This window comes from Lingula anatina, chromosome 10 (genome assembly GCF_051362555.1).
Source record: "Lingula anatina isolate TDL-2025a chromosome 10, LinAna3.0, whole genome shotgun sequence".
Lineage (NCBI taxonomy): Eukaryota > Metazoa > Brachiopoda > Lingulata > Lingulida > Lingulidae > Lingula > Lingula anatina.
Window position 1 is genome coordinate 16,668,395 of NC_141776.1, and position 21,582 is coordinate 16,689,976.

General features: G+C 36.0%; 1 protein-coding gene across 9 annotated transcripts in view; it reads right to left on the minus strand.

The window, feature by feature from the left end:
- LOC106177175 (serine/threonine-protein kinase mig-15) overlaps positions 1-21,582 on the minus strand; it is a 58,606-nt gene that overhangs the window by 23,145 nt on the left and 13,879 nt on the right. For 6 of the 9 annotated variants that reach the window (XM_086997874.1, XM_086997871.1, XM_086997872.1 and 3 more), the window contains exons 3-19: positions 18,202-18,258; positions 17,656-17,700; positions 17,073-17,162; positions 16,444-16,554; positions 16,002-16,092; positions 14,893-15,023; positions 14,712-14,766; positions 14,270-14,348; positions 13,748-13,917; positions 12,881-12,959; positions 11,465-11,632; positions 10,931-11,154; positions 10,420-10,559; positions 9,135-9,152; positions 6,348-6,523; positions 5,914-5,975; positions 4,981-5,075 (exon numbers count right to left, since the gene is read on the minus strand). In XM_086997874.1, the coding sequence (XP_086854000.1) occupies positions 4,981-5,075; positions 5,914-5,975; positions 6,348-6,523; positions 9,135-9,152; positions 10,420-10,559; positions 10,931-11,154; positions 11,465-11,632; positions 12,881-12,959; positions 13,748-13,917; positions 14,270-14,348; positions 14,712-14,766; positions 14,893-15,023; positions 16,002-16,092; positions 16,444-16,554; positions 17,073-17,162; positions 17,656-17,700; positions 18,202-18,258 (1,791 nt within the window). The remainder of the gene's footprint in view (positions 1-4,980; positions 5,076-5,913; positions 5,976-6,347; positions 6,524-9,134; positions 9,153-10,419; positions 10,560-10,930; positions 11,155-11,464; positions 11,633-12,880; positions 12,960-13,747; positions 13,918-14,269; positions 14,349-14,711; positions 14,767-14,892; positions 15,024-16,001; positions 16,093-16,443; positions 16,555-17,072; positions 17,163-17,655; positions 17,701-18,201; positions 18,259-21,582) is intronic. The other 3 variants (XM_086997870.1, XM_086997873.1, XM_086997869.1) reach the window with 3 other exon arrangements.

A 21,582-nucleotide genomic window follows, 5' to 3' on the forward strand; every position in this document is an offset into this window, starting at 1 on the left:
TTACCCGCAGACTTTGCTTACAACCACGCTCCTTGTCTTTCCAGGCACTTTGTAACAACAGTTAACACACAAGTTGATACTTTCCTAGATTTCCAGGTATCTCATCAAGTTCTGTTGCATCATTTTGGTCCTGGTTTTTCCTTTTTTTCCTGGGCACTTAAAATCAGCCACTTAAACATTAGGATAAGTTCACAACAAATTCTAGCCTCTCCCAGAAATTCCCAGGTATTTAATTGCCAAAACTACATCATCAGTTACTTCTTCTAAATGTTTCCAGGTATCCTTTGCAACACTTTTAGCAATTTATTTCTTCTTTGGTTTCCAGGAAAGAATGAGCTCTATAATGGCATCAAAAGACTAATGGCTTTACCCTTACATCTCCCTTGACACGCTGTCATAGGCCAATTGCATGACTGGAACCGTCCCAGAGGGGTACTGCAATTTCTATACGGTCCCTAGGGCACCTGTCACAGCCGAGCAGCACGCAACTACATCTTCAGCCTTCACAATTTTCCAATTATTGTGAAAAAAGCTCTCGAGCAAATGCTCAATCACTTTGGTTTCCAAGAGGCAGTGACTTCAGGAAATTGCAGAAACCGTACGTTGTTAAGACTAGTGTTTCCAGGTGAATCAGAGAATCAAACTGTTGTCCATATAATATTTTCTTGCTGAGGAAATACTGGGTGTGTTTAGGTTGACAAAAGGGTCTTGTTTGTATTCCTTTACGGAAAATGTCCCAATTATCTCCAAAGGCGCACCTTATAGTAACATCACCTCAACAGTAGTTTCCCAAAATCTCAAGCAGCAAAGACACACAACTATTTAACAGTATGAATCTCTTGGTTCTTCTCTTGACTTCAGAGATTTTTCTACCTACGCATTTCCTGGCATCTCTCGTTATTTTGTTTCCAGGTAATTTAACCAATCCCAACAATTCTTAAGAGGCGATATTCGGTAGTAATTCCAACCAGTAAGGACACTTCACACACAGTGAGTCGGCTTAAACCACTTCGCAGTTGTCTGGCAGTTATTGTTCTCCAACAACACTTGGAACATGTGAACAAGTTCTCATGCTGTAACCTAAGCTGTTATTGACTTCTAGGATTCTACTGTGTACATAGCAGCAGCACTTGTAATACTCTGTCAATGCTGTTGACCTCAAAGTTCTCGATGTATTGTCAACTTTGTTGACCTAGTTGTTGTCAATTTATGTGTTCTTTAGTATCACCAGGATATTTTCTGACAAACAATGTTCTTTTTCCTGTTCTTGTTATTATTTGTCAATTGTAGAAGTGTGAGGTAGAGCTCTCTCTCTCTCCACTGTGCTAAATTTTGTGGTATCACTTCAAGTCCTTATTTGCTTAAATTAATAAGATTGGAACGTATGTGACGCTTTGTCTCTCACTGTAATATGTGAACTTCTCTAAACACCTCCAAGCAAGTGCTCCCGGATATATGGTTATATGAACTTCATTCTGTCACTCAAGTCCTAAATGTGAAACCCACAATGCGTGCCTCTTTTTCTCAAATTAGCCTTTCACTTCTCTCAACACGGAAACTGCTACTCCATTTCCGAGATCCTCCCTTAAGGAGTTACAATATTCTGCGACAGTAAATGCTGACAACATTCTCTTTCTTACTCATGCAGTTCCCTATACACCCCTAAAGCAGTTAAGCTAATCTCTCCCTAGGATCAGCTTTCAATTATTTAAGGGCAATTGGGACACAAAAATGAGCAATCCACAGACAGGAGACACACGCGGTATTGGACCAAGCACGCCATCTGCCACTGGGGAAGGGAAGGCCCTGATTGGTCACCAAAGGGTGTTAGTTGTGCCCGTTCCAGGGCCCACCATTTTCAGGAGCATGTGGCTTGGTTATGTAATATAATTATGCATTGTGTAGTGCCCTGATTTCTGTAATCCATAACGAATATAATTATGTCTAAGAAGCATTGTAATTAGTTTGACATTTTTTTACTCTTTCTTCAATATAATTCCTTTATTTATACAGGAAGATCAAGTGCGTTTAAATTCATCATTTTTGTCATATATTTGGGATCGACTTCTACCGCAGCACCTGGTTTTCTGAGATAACAGACAATCCAAACTGTCAGTTAAGTGCCCTTCAATACATTCTACTACCTTCATCCAGCTTGCATTGCAATGGAAAGGTGTGATTCATGGTGTGTTTTCAACATGACTAAAGTATCTGTGTAATTACATACAGGTTATAGTACTAATTGTGTCTGTACCAATAAAGATAGCTGAGGTCACACGACTCAAATTTGCCACTACCTCTCATTTTCTGTAACCAAATATGAAGTGACATAAGCATAAGGTAAGCTTTTCATACTGGTAAAAAAAATCAACTCTCTTAAAAGGTGGTTGATTTTGTAGAACTCAAAACTAACACTTTCTTTACCTTTCAACACATTTTAACTTAAATTACCAATTGGGAAGATAATAACATTCACATCAGTAGATATCATTCAATGTTCAATCAAAGTCTCAGCCCTGACAAGGCATGTTAAAGACCAGAAAGTGCTCCCTGTAGAAGGCCCGTGTTTACCCACTTAGTCAAATGCACACCTTCTCTACCAGGTGGGTAAGAAACAGATTACACCTGAGGCCATTGTTCTCCTGACAAACGGCACACTCTGCTTTATAAATCCAGCCTATTGTCCATGCTTATCCCATAATGCCATTCAATCAGACAAGTAGGCCAAGCAATTGGCCTGTTTTCATAAAATGTACAAATCCTTCAAATTACACCATTAGTTGTATTAAAATAGCAAAGAATTTGAATGATATATCTTTATGACACACAATCACATCTGATACACTGAAGGGGTGATTTCTATGCACTAGTATGCGTTCGTAATGCCGTCTACATAATTTCTTAAGTGCAGACAGAATTTCAACCCATTTATTTAACAAACATCCATGTTCTGTTCAGAAAGCCAAATAAAATTATCTTTGACATTAGTCAAAAAGAAAATTGTATATCGTAAACTATACATGCATTTATCCCCTACCCTCTTTTGCCAGTGTAAATTACACGTCATTGGGTGAACATTTCACAGGGTATTAACAATGAATGGATATCGCCAGGTGGCAGAGGTATATGAGAAAGGCGTCTCTGCCTGCATTAGTTTGGTTCTATCTCTTCTTTCTGCCACAGACCAAGATTTCATCAAAAATTTAAGTTAAACTTGATTTCAATAACCCACAGCTGCATAAATATGAGATCTGTCCTTCTCATATGATCCACAAAGAATCATACTTAGAAGTGAGAATCGTAATAAACCAGAGACTTTTATACATAAAAGATGGCAAAATTTTGGAAGCAGAAGTTTACTTGTAACATGTTTTATGCTGTTTTTATGATGGCATTTTTATCATTTACCTGGTATGAGTATCATGATACATTTATCAACTTTATAAAACCACAGAAGGATTTATTTGATTCAAAGTCTTCCATTTCTTCACACAGAAATAGTTCAGGCAATTCCGCCTGTTTTCTATCGGAGGAAATTTGTGCAGAGAAGGCCCAAATCTGGGACCTTTGGTTCCACTTGGGTAAGTACGACTACATCATACCATCACCATGCAAGGAAACAGAGAGGGGACCCTTTTTACTGACTCTTGTTATCACTAATCCACGGGATCCCAGCAAAAGAGACCTCTTTCGCAAATACAGCGGAAGCGTAAAAAATTATCAGGGAGAAACGATACGGACCGTATACATAGTGGGGCAAACTGATGATCCATTGGTGGAAGAAAGCGTCTCCGATGAAAGTCTCCGCTACCGTGACATTGTCAAGATTGGGTTTATAGACTCATATGCTAACTATACTTTGAAGACTTTCTTAGCTTTTCGCTGGGCACTACAACACTGCCCCCAAGCACAGTTTGTGATCAGGTGCGGCAGTGATGTCACCCTGAACTACTTTGCAATCGTCAGATATTTGAAAAATCTGGAAGGACCTCTGGTGGGGAATCTGTACACCGGCCGTCTGCTACCGGCTGGTTCTCTAGTTATCCGAGACCCTAAGAGAAAATATTACCAATCCCACAGACAAGTGGCATATGGAAGATATAAGTCCTTTATTGCTGGGTGGTGCGCCATCTTTTCTTTCCAAGTGATCAAAACACTACACGAGAAATCTTTGCAGAAAAGTCTTTTCATGGAAGATCATTACACCTCGGATATTGCCCTAGAGAATGACATACCACTGCTTAATAACACTGAAAGGTTTCACCCATTTCCTAGAAAAATGGAGGTTTTTCTTAGTGATCCTTGCCACATACAACAAAAGATTTTTGCGATACATAGATCTTGCGATGAACAAATTTGGCAAGTTTTGAACTCAAACCTGGACTGTCCGAAACTGAATATGATGTAGTGGTGTTATGGTAAATACTTAAAATTTTTCAAGCACCTCAAATTAACTTTAACTTACATCTTTTAATATATGAATTGTTCAAGATTATTCATTTTCAGTTACTCATAGGAATGTACTTTTCAATGATAACCTGACTAAATCTTCAAAACTTTCTAAATGCTAGTTTTAATTTCTATTTTTAAGACATGACTTTGTGGAAATCTTTTCAATGATTTTGTTCCAATTAAATGAACAATAACAGATTAAGTTTTACAGATTCAATCATCAATATCAGTACAGAATTCAAACTTCACATACTTTTTCTTCACCTAAGGCTTCCAGCACCAAAACGATACTAACACACCTGTAGTCCCTGCTTTGACTCTTACAGAGACATCTTATTTTATTTAATTTCTTAAAATCCATCTATTTATATATTTTAGCTGAGTGGCAAACACAGTAAACACTTAAAAATTTCAATGTAAAGTTAACGTATACTGTATGTAAATTTGCATAGCACAACTGGTGGGCAGACTATGGTGTACTCACACCTACAGTCAGTAAAAACGATGTCAAAAATTTGAAAAACTCACCCTTCTCACAACAAGAGTGCCATCGTCGCCTTCTCTGTCTTGATTCTTGGAGCTGCTGGGCTGCTTTTCTGGGGAAGATTGCGTAGAAGGCACATCTAAAATAGAGAATGACAATTTAGATTAAAGAAACAATATCTGATGAAATAACTTTTCTATTCCTGAGTTTTCTGGGAAGTTACTTGCACCCGATTTGGATTGAGGTACCTGGAATAAATAAGGCTGTGCCTTAAACATATTTTAAGGAATAAAATTTTGAATTAGTATTACCAGAGGTCTGAAAAAGTTGACAGGATTGTGTGTAAGTTGTAAACACTGAGAAAGGCACATCTAAAACATAGAACAAATTCATACATATGCTTCTTTAATTGGCTTGTATACTGCAATAGAATAATAAAATTAATATATATTTTGATTCTGATACAGTGGCTTTAGTTTTCACTGTCAGTTCTTTTTAAATGGTTAAAAAAAGACAAAGTTCACAAACACTTAATGTTCTCAATCTTCAGGTAAATCTTTCTTTGGCCATTTTGACAGCAAATAATGAAAACTTTCAGAATTTGTGAATCAATTCCAAACATATGACCATATTCAAAATGCTCCATCAACATCAAACTGATATAGTAAGGCCTGGTAAAGAAAAGATTTCAGTTGATCAAGGTCTTTTGTCTATATTTCAATCAAATATTCATATCAGGAATGGAAAAAGATGCAACAGGTGCTTACTGTCTTTATAACCTAATGCTTAACACCACTAAAAAAATATGAATATAAAATCTTACCATCATGTATAAATATGTATGAATTTTACATCAGAAACTTACCATCATATATAAATATGAATTAAACATCAAAAAACTTACCACCAAATATAACTGAAGTAAATATCAAATCTTACCATCAAGTAAAAATATAAATTTAGTATCAAAAACTTACCATCGTGTATTATCATAGATTCTAGTGTCTCTAGTGTATCTCTGTTGTAGCCACCTGCAGGACTGAAGAAACGAGACAAATATGTTATACTTTGATACAATACAATAACATGATAGGATAACATCACTGTTTAAACCTAGACTTTTGTAAACCTGGGAATAAAGTAGACGGTCATCACCAGGGATCACATAACCTGATTCTTCAACAAGTTTACAACCAAGACAAAACTTGTACTAAATTTCAGTCAAGGAACTAATAACTTGCAGGCCCTGCATGTTCATAATAGTTTGGCTTGGTTAAAACTCGGTATGGAATTAAGACTAAAACCACACACATATTTTTATAGTTATGAAGGCAAATTTCTGTTGCAGTCACTTTGATATGTCCCTCGTACATCCCACTACCCTAGAAGCCATGCCTTAACTTTTACTTACAGCGGCCTGGCAGGTTCTGAAGCCAGTAGCGTCCCATCGCCTCCGGCTCTACTGCTGACCCCAATGACCTCTGGTTCCTCGTCAGAATCATCATCAACGACCTCAGGAATATCACTGGTAACACGCTCATTGCCCGCGGCGATCCCCTTCAGCTGAGCTGCAAGACGATCCAGGTCCTGCAGAAAATGTGGGAGTTTGGAATCAGAATTTTAGAAAGTGTAAATAATGCAGATTTAGTTGGTAGGGACATGCCAAAATAAACGTGTCAGATGTATGGAAGTTTCTTTGATGGTGGTGTTCTGAAATCACAGCATTACAGCTATGTAACATCTGACTTATAAGTCTGTAGTGTACAAGTTTTTCAGTTTATTTCCCAGCAAAATTATTCCTATTTGAAGTGAAGTTAAAAGAACTGGATCTAGGGATTTCTATAAATATCAATTAAATAGATATATTTAACTTTCACATGAGACAATTTCTATCATTCAGAATTTTAAAATTAGTTGAATATTTTACTACAATATTAAACCCTACATATATTTCAAATCAATTAAGTCAACCAATCATCTTATGAACTTAAAATTCCTGAAATCAACAATCAATTAAATGAACTGGTCATTTCAATGTAAATATCTTGCAAATGAACAAATGCAAATGAATTAAATATCAACTGTATGGGTTAATTCACACAAAGAACTGAGCAAAGCCTGAAAATAACTACTTCATTCAATTTGACCAGGTGTTCAAATGTATTGAAAAAGAAAAATCTGAGGGATCATGATGATTCCCGAGGAAATTATTAGGCTGGTCTAGTCCAATGAGAGATTCCAGCTCATTTCATAGACTCAGTCAGCCCAGTGTGTGAATGAGCCCTGCTTTGTGTTTGGTAGAGAAGCACTGCTGAAGCAGAGCTATATATATATATATATATATATATATATATATGTGCAATCCCAAGTTCAGTCTGGACACCACACACAAAATACCCATGGTGCACTGCAATCTATTTTTTTTTTCAAATCAGTTCAACCAAATTTATACCGAAATGACTTGCAGTGCAACCGGACAAAACAAGAACATCAGAGACAATTAGAATAACAAGGAACATTTCTACAATTTGTATGACTGTTTCCATGCAAAGACAAGTTTCCCAACTACAGCTATTAATGTGCATTCTACACTTGCCTGCCTATTGATTTTCTCTCATATACCATTACACTTTTTATTGATGCCATGTCAAAAAACTTGAGCACTAAGCATTCTGCGAACTGTAATATTGGCAACTTTGTGTAAATGCCATTATGAATCTTTACAATGCACTAACAATGGAAAATCAATTTTCAGTTGTATGTTTCAGAACAGTACAATCATGACTACACTACAGAGAGATATATTCATTTTAATTCAATTCAGAGACATCTATGGTGCATTTTAGACACTACTGTCACAGTCATCTAAAGAAAATTTTATAAGTTTTGTAATCACCTCCCAAGATAATTGCTATATATTTCCAGAAACACACAAAGCTGTGCAGGAATATACAGATAATATTGGTGTTCAACTACTGTCTATCAGAAGCCTACATATTAAGAAAACAATGGAAAGTCAGGCCTGTAGGTAGGATGGTTTGAAGGAACCGTCCTTTTGGTCAGAAATGGTTTACTTTGGTAGAGAAAAAAAAACCCTTTAGGCAGGAAAAAATCTTTCTGAATCAAATTTTGATCCAAGTTCTAGGCAATTTCTCAAGTTGGGTAAAATTTAAGGGGTGAAAAGGTCCATTTATTAAAAATTAATATCTTGAAATAGCTGACTACAGGCCTGAAAGAACAGTTTCCTTGAGACTTAGCCATCAATGTCCCCCACCAGTAGGTTGACACAATGTCTTACTATAGTGCATTAGAATACACCTACAAGAAAACAGACCCTGACCAAAGATGTGCTTTTTACTGCAACAAAGGACCTTGTAATACTCGGTTATCATATGGACACCAAGGCCCAATATCCTTGCTATAAAAATGTGCATTGGGAAAAATTACCAATCATAGGATAAGAGGGAAAGGGTAAAATGCCACCAGTTGAGAGCTGTGGTGGGGAGTGGGAGTCTCATTGAGTCAACAGTGGGGAGGGGTTTTCATATTCCAATACCATGGGGTCCAATCAAAGGAGTGGTTGTCATACATCAATAGCACAAGCCCCAATCATTTGTGGGTAGGGGTTTTCAACCATCAACAGCATGAGGTTCTATCAACAAACATGAGATTCCATGTATGAAAAGCACAGTCCCCAATCATTTGTGGGTAGGGGGTTTCATTTTACAATATCTTGAGTCCAATCATCATAGAGGTTTTCATATATCAATAGCACAGGCCCCAGTGGTTTGTGGGTAAGGGTTTTCATATTCAAATACCATGGGGTTCCAACCTAGGCCAACTCAATGCAAATTAACACAAAATAACAAAGCAGCAAAAATCACAGCAAGTAATAATTAAGGAAGAAGAAAAAACACCAAAATTGTCACAATCACAAAGATTATTTGTTTGCACAAAAACTTTTCTCCAATCTTGTGACATTTTCACAGGATTTAAAGTGTTCTGAGTTTATCAGAAGCTACGTTTTAAAGATTTTCCATACTAATTAACAAGCTTCTTTAAATCCATAAATTCAGAGCCTTTACACATATATGTATATATTAGGAAGCAAAATCTTGCAAACAAGACATGATTGTGTTTGTGACAACAGAAATTCTGCAGAAAGCAACTAATGCAGCAGCATCAACTACTGAGTTACCTCTTGAGATTTAGAGAGCTACAAAAAGAGAGCAATACCATTTACAATCCAAACAATATACTCAACTTCAGAAATTATGCATTGGTTCTTACCATATAACTGGCCTTACTCTTAACTTTATCACATTTCTAAACTCTGCCATTTGGTTTAGTTTTGAACTGATTTTTTGACAAACTTATTTTATTTTGACATATTACTAAAAATTATAATTTCTTCATCTTGCTTGAAAAGTTTTGAAAGAGTAAGCCCCGTGTCACATAACTGAAATATGGCTGAATCCATAAAATAAACCCATCAATAATGTATTATTTGAAATACTAAATTAAAGAATACAACATTGCTGTCGTACATCTTAATGTGAAGTGATGCACAAAATGCCAGTCATGGTGATAAAGAAAAGTCATAAGATTTAACGCAAAGTATAGCTGCAATGACTGAATGTGTTTTACGCTAATAAAATCAGCTCTACGGTTGGTTTTCTACGTTATGGCCAAAACTCAAGACAACATAAAGTAAACCAGTCAACATCAGTTGGGTTCTATTGATTTGTAATTGTCATACAACTCCAAAGATCTGAATTAGATCAATTTGTTATCAAATTTCTGAAACTGCCAAACTGAGATCATCATAATTTTCTGATCTCAGATAAAGAAAGGGGTTTTTAGAGTCACGGCAGAACATCAAAATAGAAATTTTACAATTGTTTTAAATTCAAAACATGACAACTTAAAGACCACTATAGCCAACCTTTGTTGAATAGTTCAGTTATCATGCAAAACAACATTTAGATCCTTTATGAAACCTGGTACCCATTTAACTTTTCCTCAACTGTTTTAAATTTTACATTTCCAACCTTTTTTGTTCCAAATACAAATAAGCCACTTTAGTAATGTCTCAATTTTGTTTTCTTGGTCATGTTTTTACAAACTATTAAACACCTTTTAAGTCATCATATTTTTTCACTTTTTCTCCTGCTATATTTTTTTCCTTTGACAACCAAAATGTTAAATCGTTTCTATACCGAAATGTCAAATTAAGTTAGCGATGCTCGTGATCCTTTAAAAATTACAAAAAAAAATTGCAAATTTTCTATATGGAGGGTAACAGGGTAAAAATACAACACCCAAACACCCTCATAAATCTGACAGATTTTCATGTCCAGCAAACTGATTCAGAAGATAAATTTTCGAATGGATACCAAGTTTCATAAACCACCACTGCCGTACTCAACCAACACGGCTAAGCCACTCTTTCCCCTGCTCCCATAGCAACCGGATATACATGCCTTCAAGCTGGGCTCTGATTGGACGTGCTTTACCTCAGGACGTGCACGCTGTTGTGCAGACGCTTGTCGTGAAAGATCAGCGTGAGCACCCTGTTGTTGTTGCTGTGGAGTTTGCTGTTGCTGTTGTGGAGTTGGTACAACTGAAATTTATTTTAAAAATATTATTCAGTGCATAATAGTATACAAATCTTTAATACCGGTCTTACCCTTGTAATCATCAGACGGTGATCTCACAGATTAAGAATATGAAATATCCAATAAATTAAAAATAAAGGAATTAACTAAAGTGAGAGTCAATGTCCATCTAGAAGTTCGATATTACATAAAAGGGAAAAAAAATCTAATACTTATCTTATGAAGTGGTAAAGCAACAATTCTAGTGCAGAAGTCTGATATCAAATTAATTTTTTCCTCTCATGTGAAGCAGGTAAAGGTTAAATTTACATTTAACTTCACAAACAGAATCAAACAGACCTATAACTCTAGACTATAACTATAACCTATAACTCACCTATAACTCTAGACTGTACAGGGAATTGCTTGGCTTGTTGTGGTGGCTGTGACTGGTGCTGCCCCTGGTGGTGGGAAGATGAAGGCTGCTGCTGTTGTTGGTGCATCACCCCCATCTGTGGCTGGTTGGGTCTCTGGATCTGTGGCCTCTGTGCAAACTGAGCCTGCTGGATCTGGTGTGCTCTCTGCTGCTGTTGCTGCTGCTGTTGTTGTTGCTGTTGTTGCCTGAAATCATTGTAATTATGATATAAAGACAGACTGGTAAAATGCCCCATCAGCTAGACTGTGATGATATTATTCGTGCTAAAACTTTCTTTTCACTGGCACATGGCATCCTTCATGCAACCATTAAACTAGAATCACTGAGGTGGTAGAAAGGAGGCATTGCTTTGGTTGCAGAATGACTGCTCGATGATCGACCAGTTGTGGGCGTGTTTTGTATCATTTTCTTATTGTCAAACAGAGCAGTACTATGGGGCTTAAACAGCAGACCAATACATTCTTAACTGATAACCATGATGTTAACAGACCCTACCTGAGCATTTGTTGTTGTTGTAACTGTGGATTAGGGAAGAACTGCTGTTGTTGTTGTTGTCTCTGGGGTACTGCATAGGGAGACGGCGTGAGCCTGCCCTCGTTTTCTTGGATCCTCTGAAAATTCCTCTTCAACGTTGACTCTCTAGGACCGATCTGAATGATGGAGCTGGAAAAGTGGAAATTATAACGTATTAGATTTATCATCATCTTGTAAGGCGAGAGTTTAAGTGTGACAGAACACTGAACATTTAAACTTACTGTTATTTACAAAACACAGGCAATGCACACCATCATTACCAAGCTTAAGTTCCCGACATAATATAATCTGATGTGGAAATGGCCTTGATTTGCAAAATGTTGGAAGACTACAAAGATTACACATGCCATGTCCCAGATAATAAAGGTAGGAGTGAAACCTTAGATGTGTTATGCTTGAATGAATTCATATCCAACTTGAAAAGTTGATATTATTACACCAACAACACTGATATGTACAAAACTGAAAGCATAAAAAAGAAACTGAATAAAATGGAAGATCAAATGGAAGAAGTCTCACACATTTAGATAATTCATTCTGAAAACCTCAGTGCAGCATTTTCATAAGATTTTGTAACATATTGTACTTATAACATTGTATTTTGTATACAGGTTGATGACCACCAGTAAAGGCATTGTTAATGACTTAACTGAAAGAAAGATCTCATCAAACAGAATTATTCAAGATGGCAGGTTACAAGCTTACAACAATTACAGAAAACCAGATGGCAATTTTTTTCTACGCTTTGAATTCAGACATTCACAAAGTCATTTTCTGCAAGACCTTCCCCCTCCCATGGAATAAAAATATGTCTTTTACTTAAAATAATCAAAGACAGGCCACATTACACATTATGAGAATAACTGCATGATCAGGATAAAAGCTACTGATACCACCTTGCACTCAATTTCTACCCACATTTACAAATAAAAATAATTTTACATGATACCACATCATTTAAAATATTACAACAAAAACAATATTTCAGCTTATCCTGGACACAGTACAGACATACAACAACTAGTGACACCTACCTGTTGGGTCTGGGTTGTCTCCTAGCATTATGGGATAGGCAAAATTGATATGAAGCATTAGCCTTTATGTAGGCTTCATTCATACTCTTGCTACACACCATTAACTTACTAAGTTATACCAACCCAATGTTATCAGTGATGTGATTTTATCAGAATTAAGCCCTCTAAAATCAGGGCATGTCCTGAAAAATCACACCCCTGCACAGATTGATAACTGAACATAAACTAAAATGAAATGTGTGTTGCTGATAGCAGCTACTTGTATTTAAACAAACGTGCATGAATAAGGTGATAATTTTGCCGTTACCTCCATCTATCTGTAAAATCATTTGTCGACTATTACCTTGGTTCTCCAGCTAATGCGTTTTCTTCCTCGTCTTCTTCCTCCTCGTACATCTCATAGTCCGTGTCGTGGTCTGTCGCTGGATGAAGTAAAATGAAATGGGTCAAAATATTACAATAATAATGCTTGTTTGTTTCTCCTACCCATTAACATGCCTGAAATATACACACATTACTGAAATGGCATTTAGCAGATACCGCTACAAATCAAGACCAAACAGATGCAGCAAAAAATCTAATTTTAAAGACATTTTCCTGACCTGCCATTCAACAATAATACAATTACAGTGGAGATGTAGTGAATTCTTGAACTAAACCACATGTTGGTGTGTAAAAAGCCAATAGTCTTCACAATAATTGTATTATGTTTATTGGCTATTGTGCATTCTTCAAAATGGAACATTTCTGTTGTTATATGAATGTAATACAGTCTGTGTGCCATAGCCTATTGACTCTTTGAAAACACCAGGGTCTAAAAAATCTATTGGCTTCAAGCAGCTGTAACTGAACAAATTTACAGAATCATGCCAGGCAGGCTTCAAATTTCCTTGTAATTTGGTTTCAGGTCTGTGCTAACGCTGCAGATTCAAGTAATCTTGCTTGGAGGGGATTGGGGGAGTGGAGGGGGTACAGGGGGTACAGGGGGTGTAACTGAATGAATGGAGCACTATGAAAAAAGCCACCAAGTCAAGTATGGGCAGGTTAATATTTGGGAAATCATACCTCTTTACTGAACTTTACAAATGGTCTATGTTAAACACGCAGTAAGAATCTTTTTTTTAATCTTTAATTGCTCATGTTTTCATATATATGCAAAAGATGGAGCCACTTGCTGTTTTATATACATAAAATAGATGGAGCCACTTACTCTTTCTGTTCTTCTTGGCTCTGTCAATGTGGTCTTTGAGCTGTATCCTGACCTGCCTTTCTGTGGGCTGGTCTCGTATGAACGCATGCTTCAGCAGTTGCTCAGTGTTTGGTCTCTGGGTGTAATCCTTGTACAACGTCACTTCGATAAAATTTTGAAACCTTTTCGACCTATGGAGAAACAAAATCTTGTAAAAACATGACTTACTCCATTACACAGTTTCATTTTGTAATTTTCATGGCTGAATAGAAATTTCCTGAATTTGTATCTTTCATGTATCTTTCTTGAATTTCTTGTCTTAATTACAATAATTTTCCTGAAATTCTAAGCTCACCAAAAACAGTAATGATAAACTTTATCAATAAACTGACTTTTAATAGGTCACAATGGACTAAAATTATCAAATTTTTTTAACCGAAAGCTAAAAGGGTAACAAGTATTTTTTTTAATCAAATAAATAAAAATAAAAATAAAAGAAACTACTCTCTAATTTGTAGAACTTTGATTCAATAAAAAGCTCACCATTTTTTGGACTTGAGTCTTGGTGGTTGATTTTTGAGAATCAAAAACAGGGCCCTCATTGGGTGCATATCACATAGGGCTGAAATAATAGGAAAATATAGAGAGACATAAAATAAAAAGAATAAACTTAGTTTATGAATCATGGAGGGAACATTTAATGACTTTTTTCCACTGAAGTTAACAATGTTAAAGTCAGTAGTTTTAAGAGCCTTTATATACATTTTTCAAATTATTACAAAATGTATAAAATCTTTAGCATTATTAACATCATAACAGTGACCTAGAAATAGAATTTTAGATGAAATCTGATGAATGTATAAATAAAAGGTAACTCAAAAAACGTCATGATGCCAAGTTTCATTTTGAGCTGCTCAACAAAAATTTTTGTTCACATTTAAAGCTAACATTATAAATGTTATGTAGTATATCTCATGTCACTTACGTGGCTTGCCTTCTGCCATTTCTATCGCAGTTATGCCTAGAGACCACAGATCACTCTGAAAGTAAACAAAAAAACATCTTCAGTTACACAAATAAGTCGCAAATGAAACACAAGTATCATCTTTCTATAATATACATTCAGAACAGTGCATTTAACAATCACTTGAAAACCAAAATCTCACCCTGTTGTCATAAGTGGCATCTGGATTTTCGTCACACGCTATCACTTCTGGGGCCATCCAATATGGTGTCCCAATAAATGTGTTCCGACGACCAATGGTCTTGTCCAGCTGAGCACTCACACCAAAGTCGACTGCAGAGACAAATACATGGTTGACATCATCAAATTTAAATGTAAAATGTGGATTCATTTCTAATATCAATATATCATGACAGGACCAGAAATGTGCCTTTCTTAAAGCTGAAAAATTCTCAGTTCATCAATCTGGTCACCTGATGCTGTGCTTTGATCCACTTATAGTTCATAACACTCATGTCTAAGCAAGGCTTCAAGCAATCAACATATGAACCATTATTTGCAGCCGGCAGATAAGAAAATGGCCATTTGATGTTGTGCTTTAGGCCATTTTATGTTCTAAAAAGGTCCACATCTACAACAAATCAGCAAATGCTTGAACTGACAGATAAGAAAATGGGCATTTTATGTTTTGTTACAGACCAGTTTACGGTCTACAAAACTCCATGTCTAAATGTGTCTACAACAAATCAACATATTGACCAATTACTTTCGCTGACAGGTAAGAAAATGCTTTAGGCCCAATTACGTTAGATACAAAAGCCCATGTCTAAATGAATCCAGAAAGAAATAGCATATGGGCCATTAGCTACAGCTGACAGATGAGAAATCCCCCTGGAGAGATGGAAGACGTATCTTGAACACCAATCAGAATAATCACATCACATAATGGACATCACACTGTGTAGAAAACCTTGATTTTACGAGGAGATATTTTCGCATTTGTGTCAAATTAGCTTCAGTCGCGCTGTGCCTTAATTTCATTTTCAAATGCATAGAAAGTGATTCTCAGTGAGATGGGGTATTGCTTTCTAATGAAATGTAACAATAGCCTTCACTAAACATATACACAAACTGTGGTTTCTGCTAAGGGACAATCAGAATAATAATGTAAAGCACATCTTCCATCTCGGTGATTATGTAGGAATCCCTGGAAAATTTTCCAGCAGTGATCATTTATACAGACATCAAATAAAACAATAAAACTTTGAACTTAGAACTGATTACTATCCATAATAAGGTGATTTATCTTACCTAATTTCACTTCAGCATTGTCTGTTAACAGCACATTTTGTCCTTTGATATCTCTGTGGATCACTTTGTTGGCATGGAGGTGGGACAGACCCTGTGAACAGATACAATTCAAAAGTTGTAAGAATTCATTTATTTCAGGAATATTTCTAGTTCACTGGGGAGGAGGAATTATTGGGGAGGAGGAATTATTTCTAATTCTAAAGCATAACACAGTGAATAATTCAAAGGGCAAATTCAAAATTGACATTACATAAAAGACAAGCTTAAATTTTCTTCATGAATACTACCATATCTTTGGGAAAGAGAACATCTTTTCAGTTTAACGAAAAAACAAAACATGCTACAAGGGGTCAGTACAAACTGGCATTACATGAACAGACACTTAAAACACAGAGAGGACAAAGCTAAATAATTCAGAAAAAAACTTAATTTCCAGTCCTACCCTGAGAATCTCCCGACAAACATAAGCTATCCACTCCTCTTTGAGCGCTCCACCTTTCGTCGCCTTGACCAGGTCTGTGATAGAGCCAGCACCGCAGTATTCCATGACAAGCTGAAATTGTACATAGTATCATCAGTATATTCCTGTACATATTATGCATAGTTTTCAGGGGCAGATGCAGAGATATTTTCTGACAGTCTTCCAAATTATCTTTGTTAATCCATCCTCCATTTTTGACCGTCTTCCGACAGAAAACCTTAGATATCCGTCAATGTAAACTTAAAAATCTGACCGTCTTCCGGAAGACCCAGAAGACGGCCTAAATCCGCCCCTGGTTTTAGTACTTTATATTGGTGATAGAGGCAGCACTACTGCACTCCAATCCATGATGAGCTGTAATCGTATACCATAGCTGTACAAGCATAAATCCTTATGGTAGTACCATTTATATTACGCATAAAATCATTTTATTTAGGTAGCACTGAATACTCCACAAGTAATTCCGAGACATATCTGCACTACATTAAAATGATACATAAATCAACCAAACATTCACTTTGATATCCCTGATAAGCCACTGAACACGTAAATGACCTCTGTATTGCTAGAGAGTTGACAGGCAGACTTACCCATAGCTGATCATGTTGGTCATCTTTACCCGGAGGCATCTTTTTAATAAAAGCACCATAATATGTGGCAATGTTTCTGTGGTGAGAGTACTGGAATAAATTATGAAATAAATATATCTATACATCCAGAAACGTGGATTTATGACATGCTGTTTTTTTTTAAAACACACACGCATGCACACACACACACACACACACACACATACACACACACACACACACACACACACACACACAGGTAGAAGTAGTGAAATAGGGAACAGGTTTAATTCATGGAGTCTATTTTATTCACACAGTTTACATAGAGACATTAATGTAAACATACCCTTCCGCTGCGCAATTTGCGTCTATAAACTACAATTTTTTTAAAAATACTTTCTGATAACTTAATAAATTGCATAAAATAAATACACAACTTTGCTTTAAAACCTGTTATAAAAATTCAAAGGGCTAGCATAAAACAATGCCCAAGTAAGGTATCTTATTTTTTTTCTCCAAGATGGCTGCCATGTTTGTAGTTCTATCCCATAAGGGGTTCTATTTTTACTCAGGGCCTCTATAGAAAGGATGTAAATATTCCTACCTTTTTAAGTACATTAATCTCTAGTTTGATTTCTTCTTCTTCATCCTGGAAATATGAAATGTCATCATTACTACAGTGTTCTGGGAGACTTAGGCTGCATATTAGATCTAAATGAGCTTATATTCCACAAATCAGTGCACCGAAGAGTGGATTGGGTTAAGAAAAGGCGAGTGAAATCAAGGATCTGCTTCCAGTGCAAGATATGAAATATTTTGTCAGAACTTTGAAAACACTTTAATACAACATTTGGTATCATGTGTCCCATCATGGGATGTCTACCATGGATTGTCCCACTACGAAATGGTCTGTCATGGACTATCCCATCATGGCTAAGTACTTCTTAACTTTACATCTAATACTGAATACTGAACTGCTTTTGATAGCTATAAAATTCTAGTTTAGGTAAAAATCATCATTGGCATTACTTTGTATTCTCTCTAAGTCCAGCTAATTAAAACAGTTGACTAAAACAAAACTCCTTATATAAAAGATTTCACAGATGCAAATTTCACTATCACAATTCAAAAATAAGTGGGTAATACTTACTGGCGTGACACTCATCACCTTGATGGCAGCAAGCTGTCCTGTTTTTGTATGTCGACCCTAAAAAATATAAATCATGCAATTATTTCAACAACTTGACAGGTATCCTAGACCACATTCACAATATCAGACAAATAGATCCACGAACCGGATATGGCGACCTACTTTAAAGCTTCCTGCATAATCCCCTAATAGACAGTGAGTAGATTCCCCCACGGGATTACGTGACACGCATTTAAAGGGGCGGCCATATTTGATCCACAGATTGGTTAGACTGATGTGGTGAATGCAGCCTTATATATACATTATTTACCATACAGACACTTAAAACAACCTTAATGGGGAAAAGTGAAAATATTAGGATGTCTTCATTTAAAAGCTATTATGAATGATTCATTTAACTGTAGTGGATGAATTTACTAGTACATGTATATATAACCACTTGGTGAAAAGATGGCTGAATAAGTTTTTTCCTTGGTATTTTAAAGAGATTGTACTTATTAAAATGTTATTACAGAGCTATATCAGAAAAAGTATTTTGTCTTTCTAATACTTCATTACTACTGAGCAGCTAACTTGATCACATTTAATATATCCAGTCTGGCATTTATTGGTTGAATTTCAATTGCAAAAGCAACAAAACAAAACAAACAAACAGCAACTGATGTACTTGTAAAAAAAAGTTCCATACTTTTATTGTTGATGGCTTTAAAAATGCAATTACATTCTATTAAAATAACAAACATGAATGTACATCTCATATTAAAAAGATTATCTTGTTGGTATCAACTTCAACATTGCAATTAGCATTAATTTCAACACCAGTGTGAAACTCCTATGCAACAACACGCTAATGACTTGACCTACCATCATGTGTTACTTATAGTTATGTCTCAATATGGATATATAACAATTTAATGAGATGTGTTTAGATGCTTCTCTTTTCTTTTTTTTTTTGTATCAAGGTAAATAGTCCTCAGCATTAAACATAAATGGTAGTGTACTATTTAGGTGAGAGGGAGAAAGAATACTGGAGAAATACTTAGAATATAGCATTTTGAATAAATTGATAGATTAATACTTATATTGGACTTTAAGATAAAGTGTTGAAATAGCAATTAAAGACCAAAAACTTGAATTTGTTTTATTATATACACACTGTTAGCTTGCATCTTATGCTGTTTTACTGTTTAAACTTACATTTGAATTGATCACCACAGCATGAGTACATATGAAGTAGAAAGGGCAACATTTGTTTTCTTATACTATGGGGAAAATGAGGTTCAAGCAGACGGAATCAAACAATCATTTTGCCGCGCATTATGCAACTATGGTGCAAAAAATCGAAAATTAACAACAACACAATCTGAATGCCTTAAACACATTCAGCTGGTTCAAGGCCTTACTTTTCCTTATTCTGATTTTTTTAAAGCTAACTTCCTTGTTTTCTTAGCAAAGATCAAGTCCACTAGTAAATCAAGTGCCAGGTATGTAAAGCCTGCAAAGTAGCAGTGTAAACGTTATCTATATATATGATAGAGGTAACAGCTCAACAGTTCTCATGTGTGGCCATTAGCATTATGATAAATGAACCACAATGAATATCAGGCCCGTAGCCAGCAATTTCAAAAGGGGGGTTCATTTTCTGAAAAAGTGGACCTTTTTCCATATAAACATCATGTACCTAGATCAAATTTTACCCAGGAAAAGGGGCGGTTCTTTCAAACCCCCCGAACCCCCCCTGGCTACGGGCCTGAATATTAAATCATCATCATTACTATAAGTGTGTGTGTGTGTGTCTGTGAAGAAGGCGTGCACTTGAAGGTGCCCTAAAATATCAGTTTTTTTTTTCGACACCAGTCTCATGTCCATAAAACCTACAGATCCTCATACTCTCATACTAGTATATGTTAAAGAAGCCACAGCTGTTCTCAGCAATGCCAAGAAGACCCTTGGTGGATAAAACTACGAATAACGTCATTAAAGACTAAGACAGGTTCAACTCAACATATGGTGTAATGCGAACATTAATACAATATATATATATAAAGAAACAAGTCTGTCTCGCTGGCTGGTGAGAGTGTGACTAGAATGCACTGGCAGTCAGCAAACACCTGAGCTAATAACAAAACAGGTTAAACTGCGCGTAGCATTGTGCTCCTAGCTGAGAAAAGAAAACATTACTGTCTCTTTATATGTGATCAAATGGACCCAAGACCCTTACTAGTTAGCTACACACATGAGTTTTTAGAATAAAATCAATAAATTAGAAAATAAATAAATAAATAAATAGATATCTAAAGTTCACAAAGTATACAATAATCAATATAACAAAGAGTTCAAATATATCTATGACTACATGTTGAGAGACCGAATATATCTTCCACTTTTAAGTTTTTTTTTTTTTTTAAATAGAAATACAATACACAGGTGCAGCTCTGTTTTGGCATGCCCCAGTGACACCATAATGGCCCTACAGTGTGCTCTGGTACAGCAAGGTTTGGCCTACATAAAGAGACATGAATACTGTGAATAACACACATATCAGACAGTTAACATGTTGTAAATAATGTCGCGTCAAGCTCTCCTCATAAATATATTACTAAGACTAATGGGACTACGAGTATATTTTTATGTGTCATTCATTATCAACATGTTTATATCTTATGGTGCTTCCTCAATTCAAGGTGCTAGGCTTGGCTTACATTTACTATTAAACGAGATCACATTTCGCACGGCTTAATGTCATAATACACAATATAATGCTCCAACGACTGCTTTAATGTACAAATGATAATGCGTCATAACACATCTAGTTTCGATTGTTCTGCCATGCATAAAATCCACATTACGACAAAACCTGCACCCAAAGCTACAGGACACGAGCACCATGGTTATGACACTTTAAGGGCTCGTTCCCAATGAAATATCATTCTAGGGTTCTGAGGGGAGTCTCCCAGAATGCAATCAGATTAGAAAATTAACACAGATTTCCAGGTGTTGACTAGAATACAGAAAAGCAGGTGAACTAGTATGTTGGAAACAAGAGACTTGTTAATCTGATTTCATTCAGTGAGAGTCCCTGCAGAGTTGGATTGTTCTACATAGAACAATAATGTCATTGGGAATAAGCCCTTAAAATGAGCCCTTGAAGGTACATTTTTTGCTTAACTTAGTACCGCTGTGTCCCAGCAGGCTGCGTACTTACAATATGCATTCACTATTAAATTAAGTGAACTAAAAACCTGTGCATTCGAAGGTACAAATTAAAGATAAGCCCATTTCAACATTTAGTGTCCAGTACAGTTTACTGTATTATACAGATGGACTGGTCTTAACATGTTATCTCATAGCAAGAGGGTGGGGGTGGGAGAGGGGGGGGGG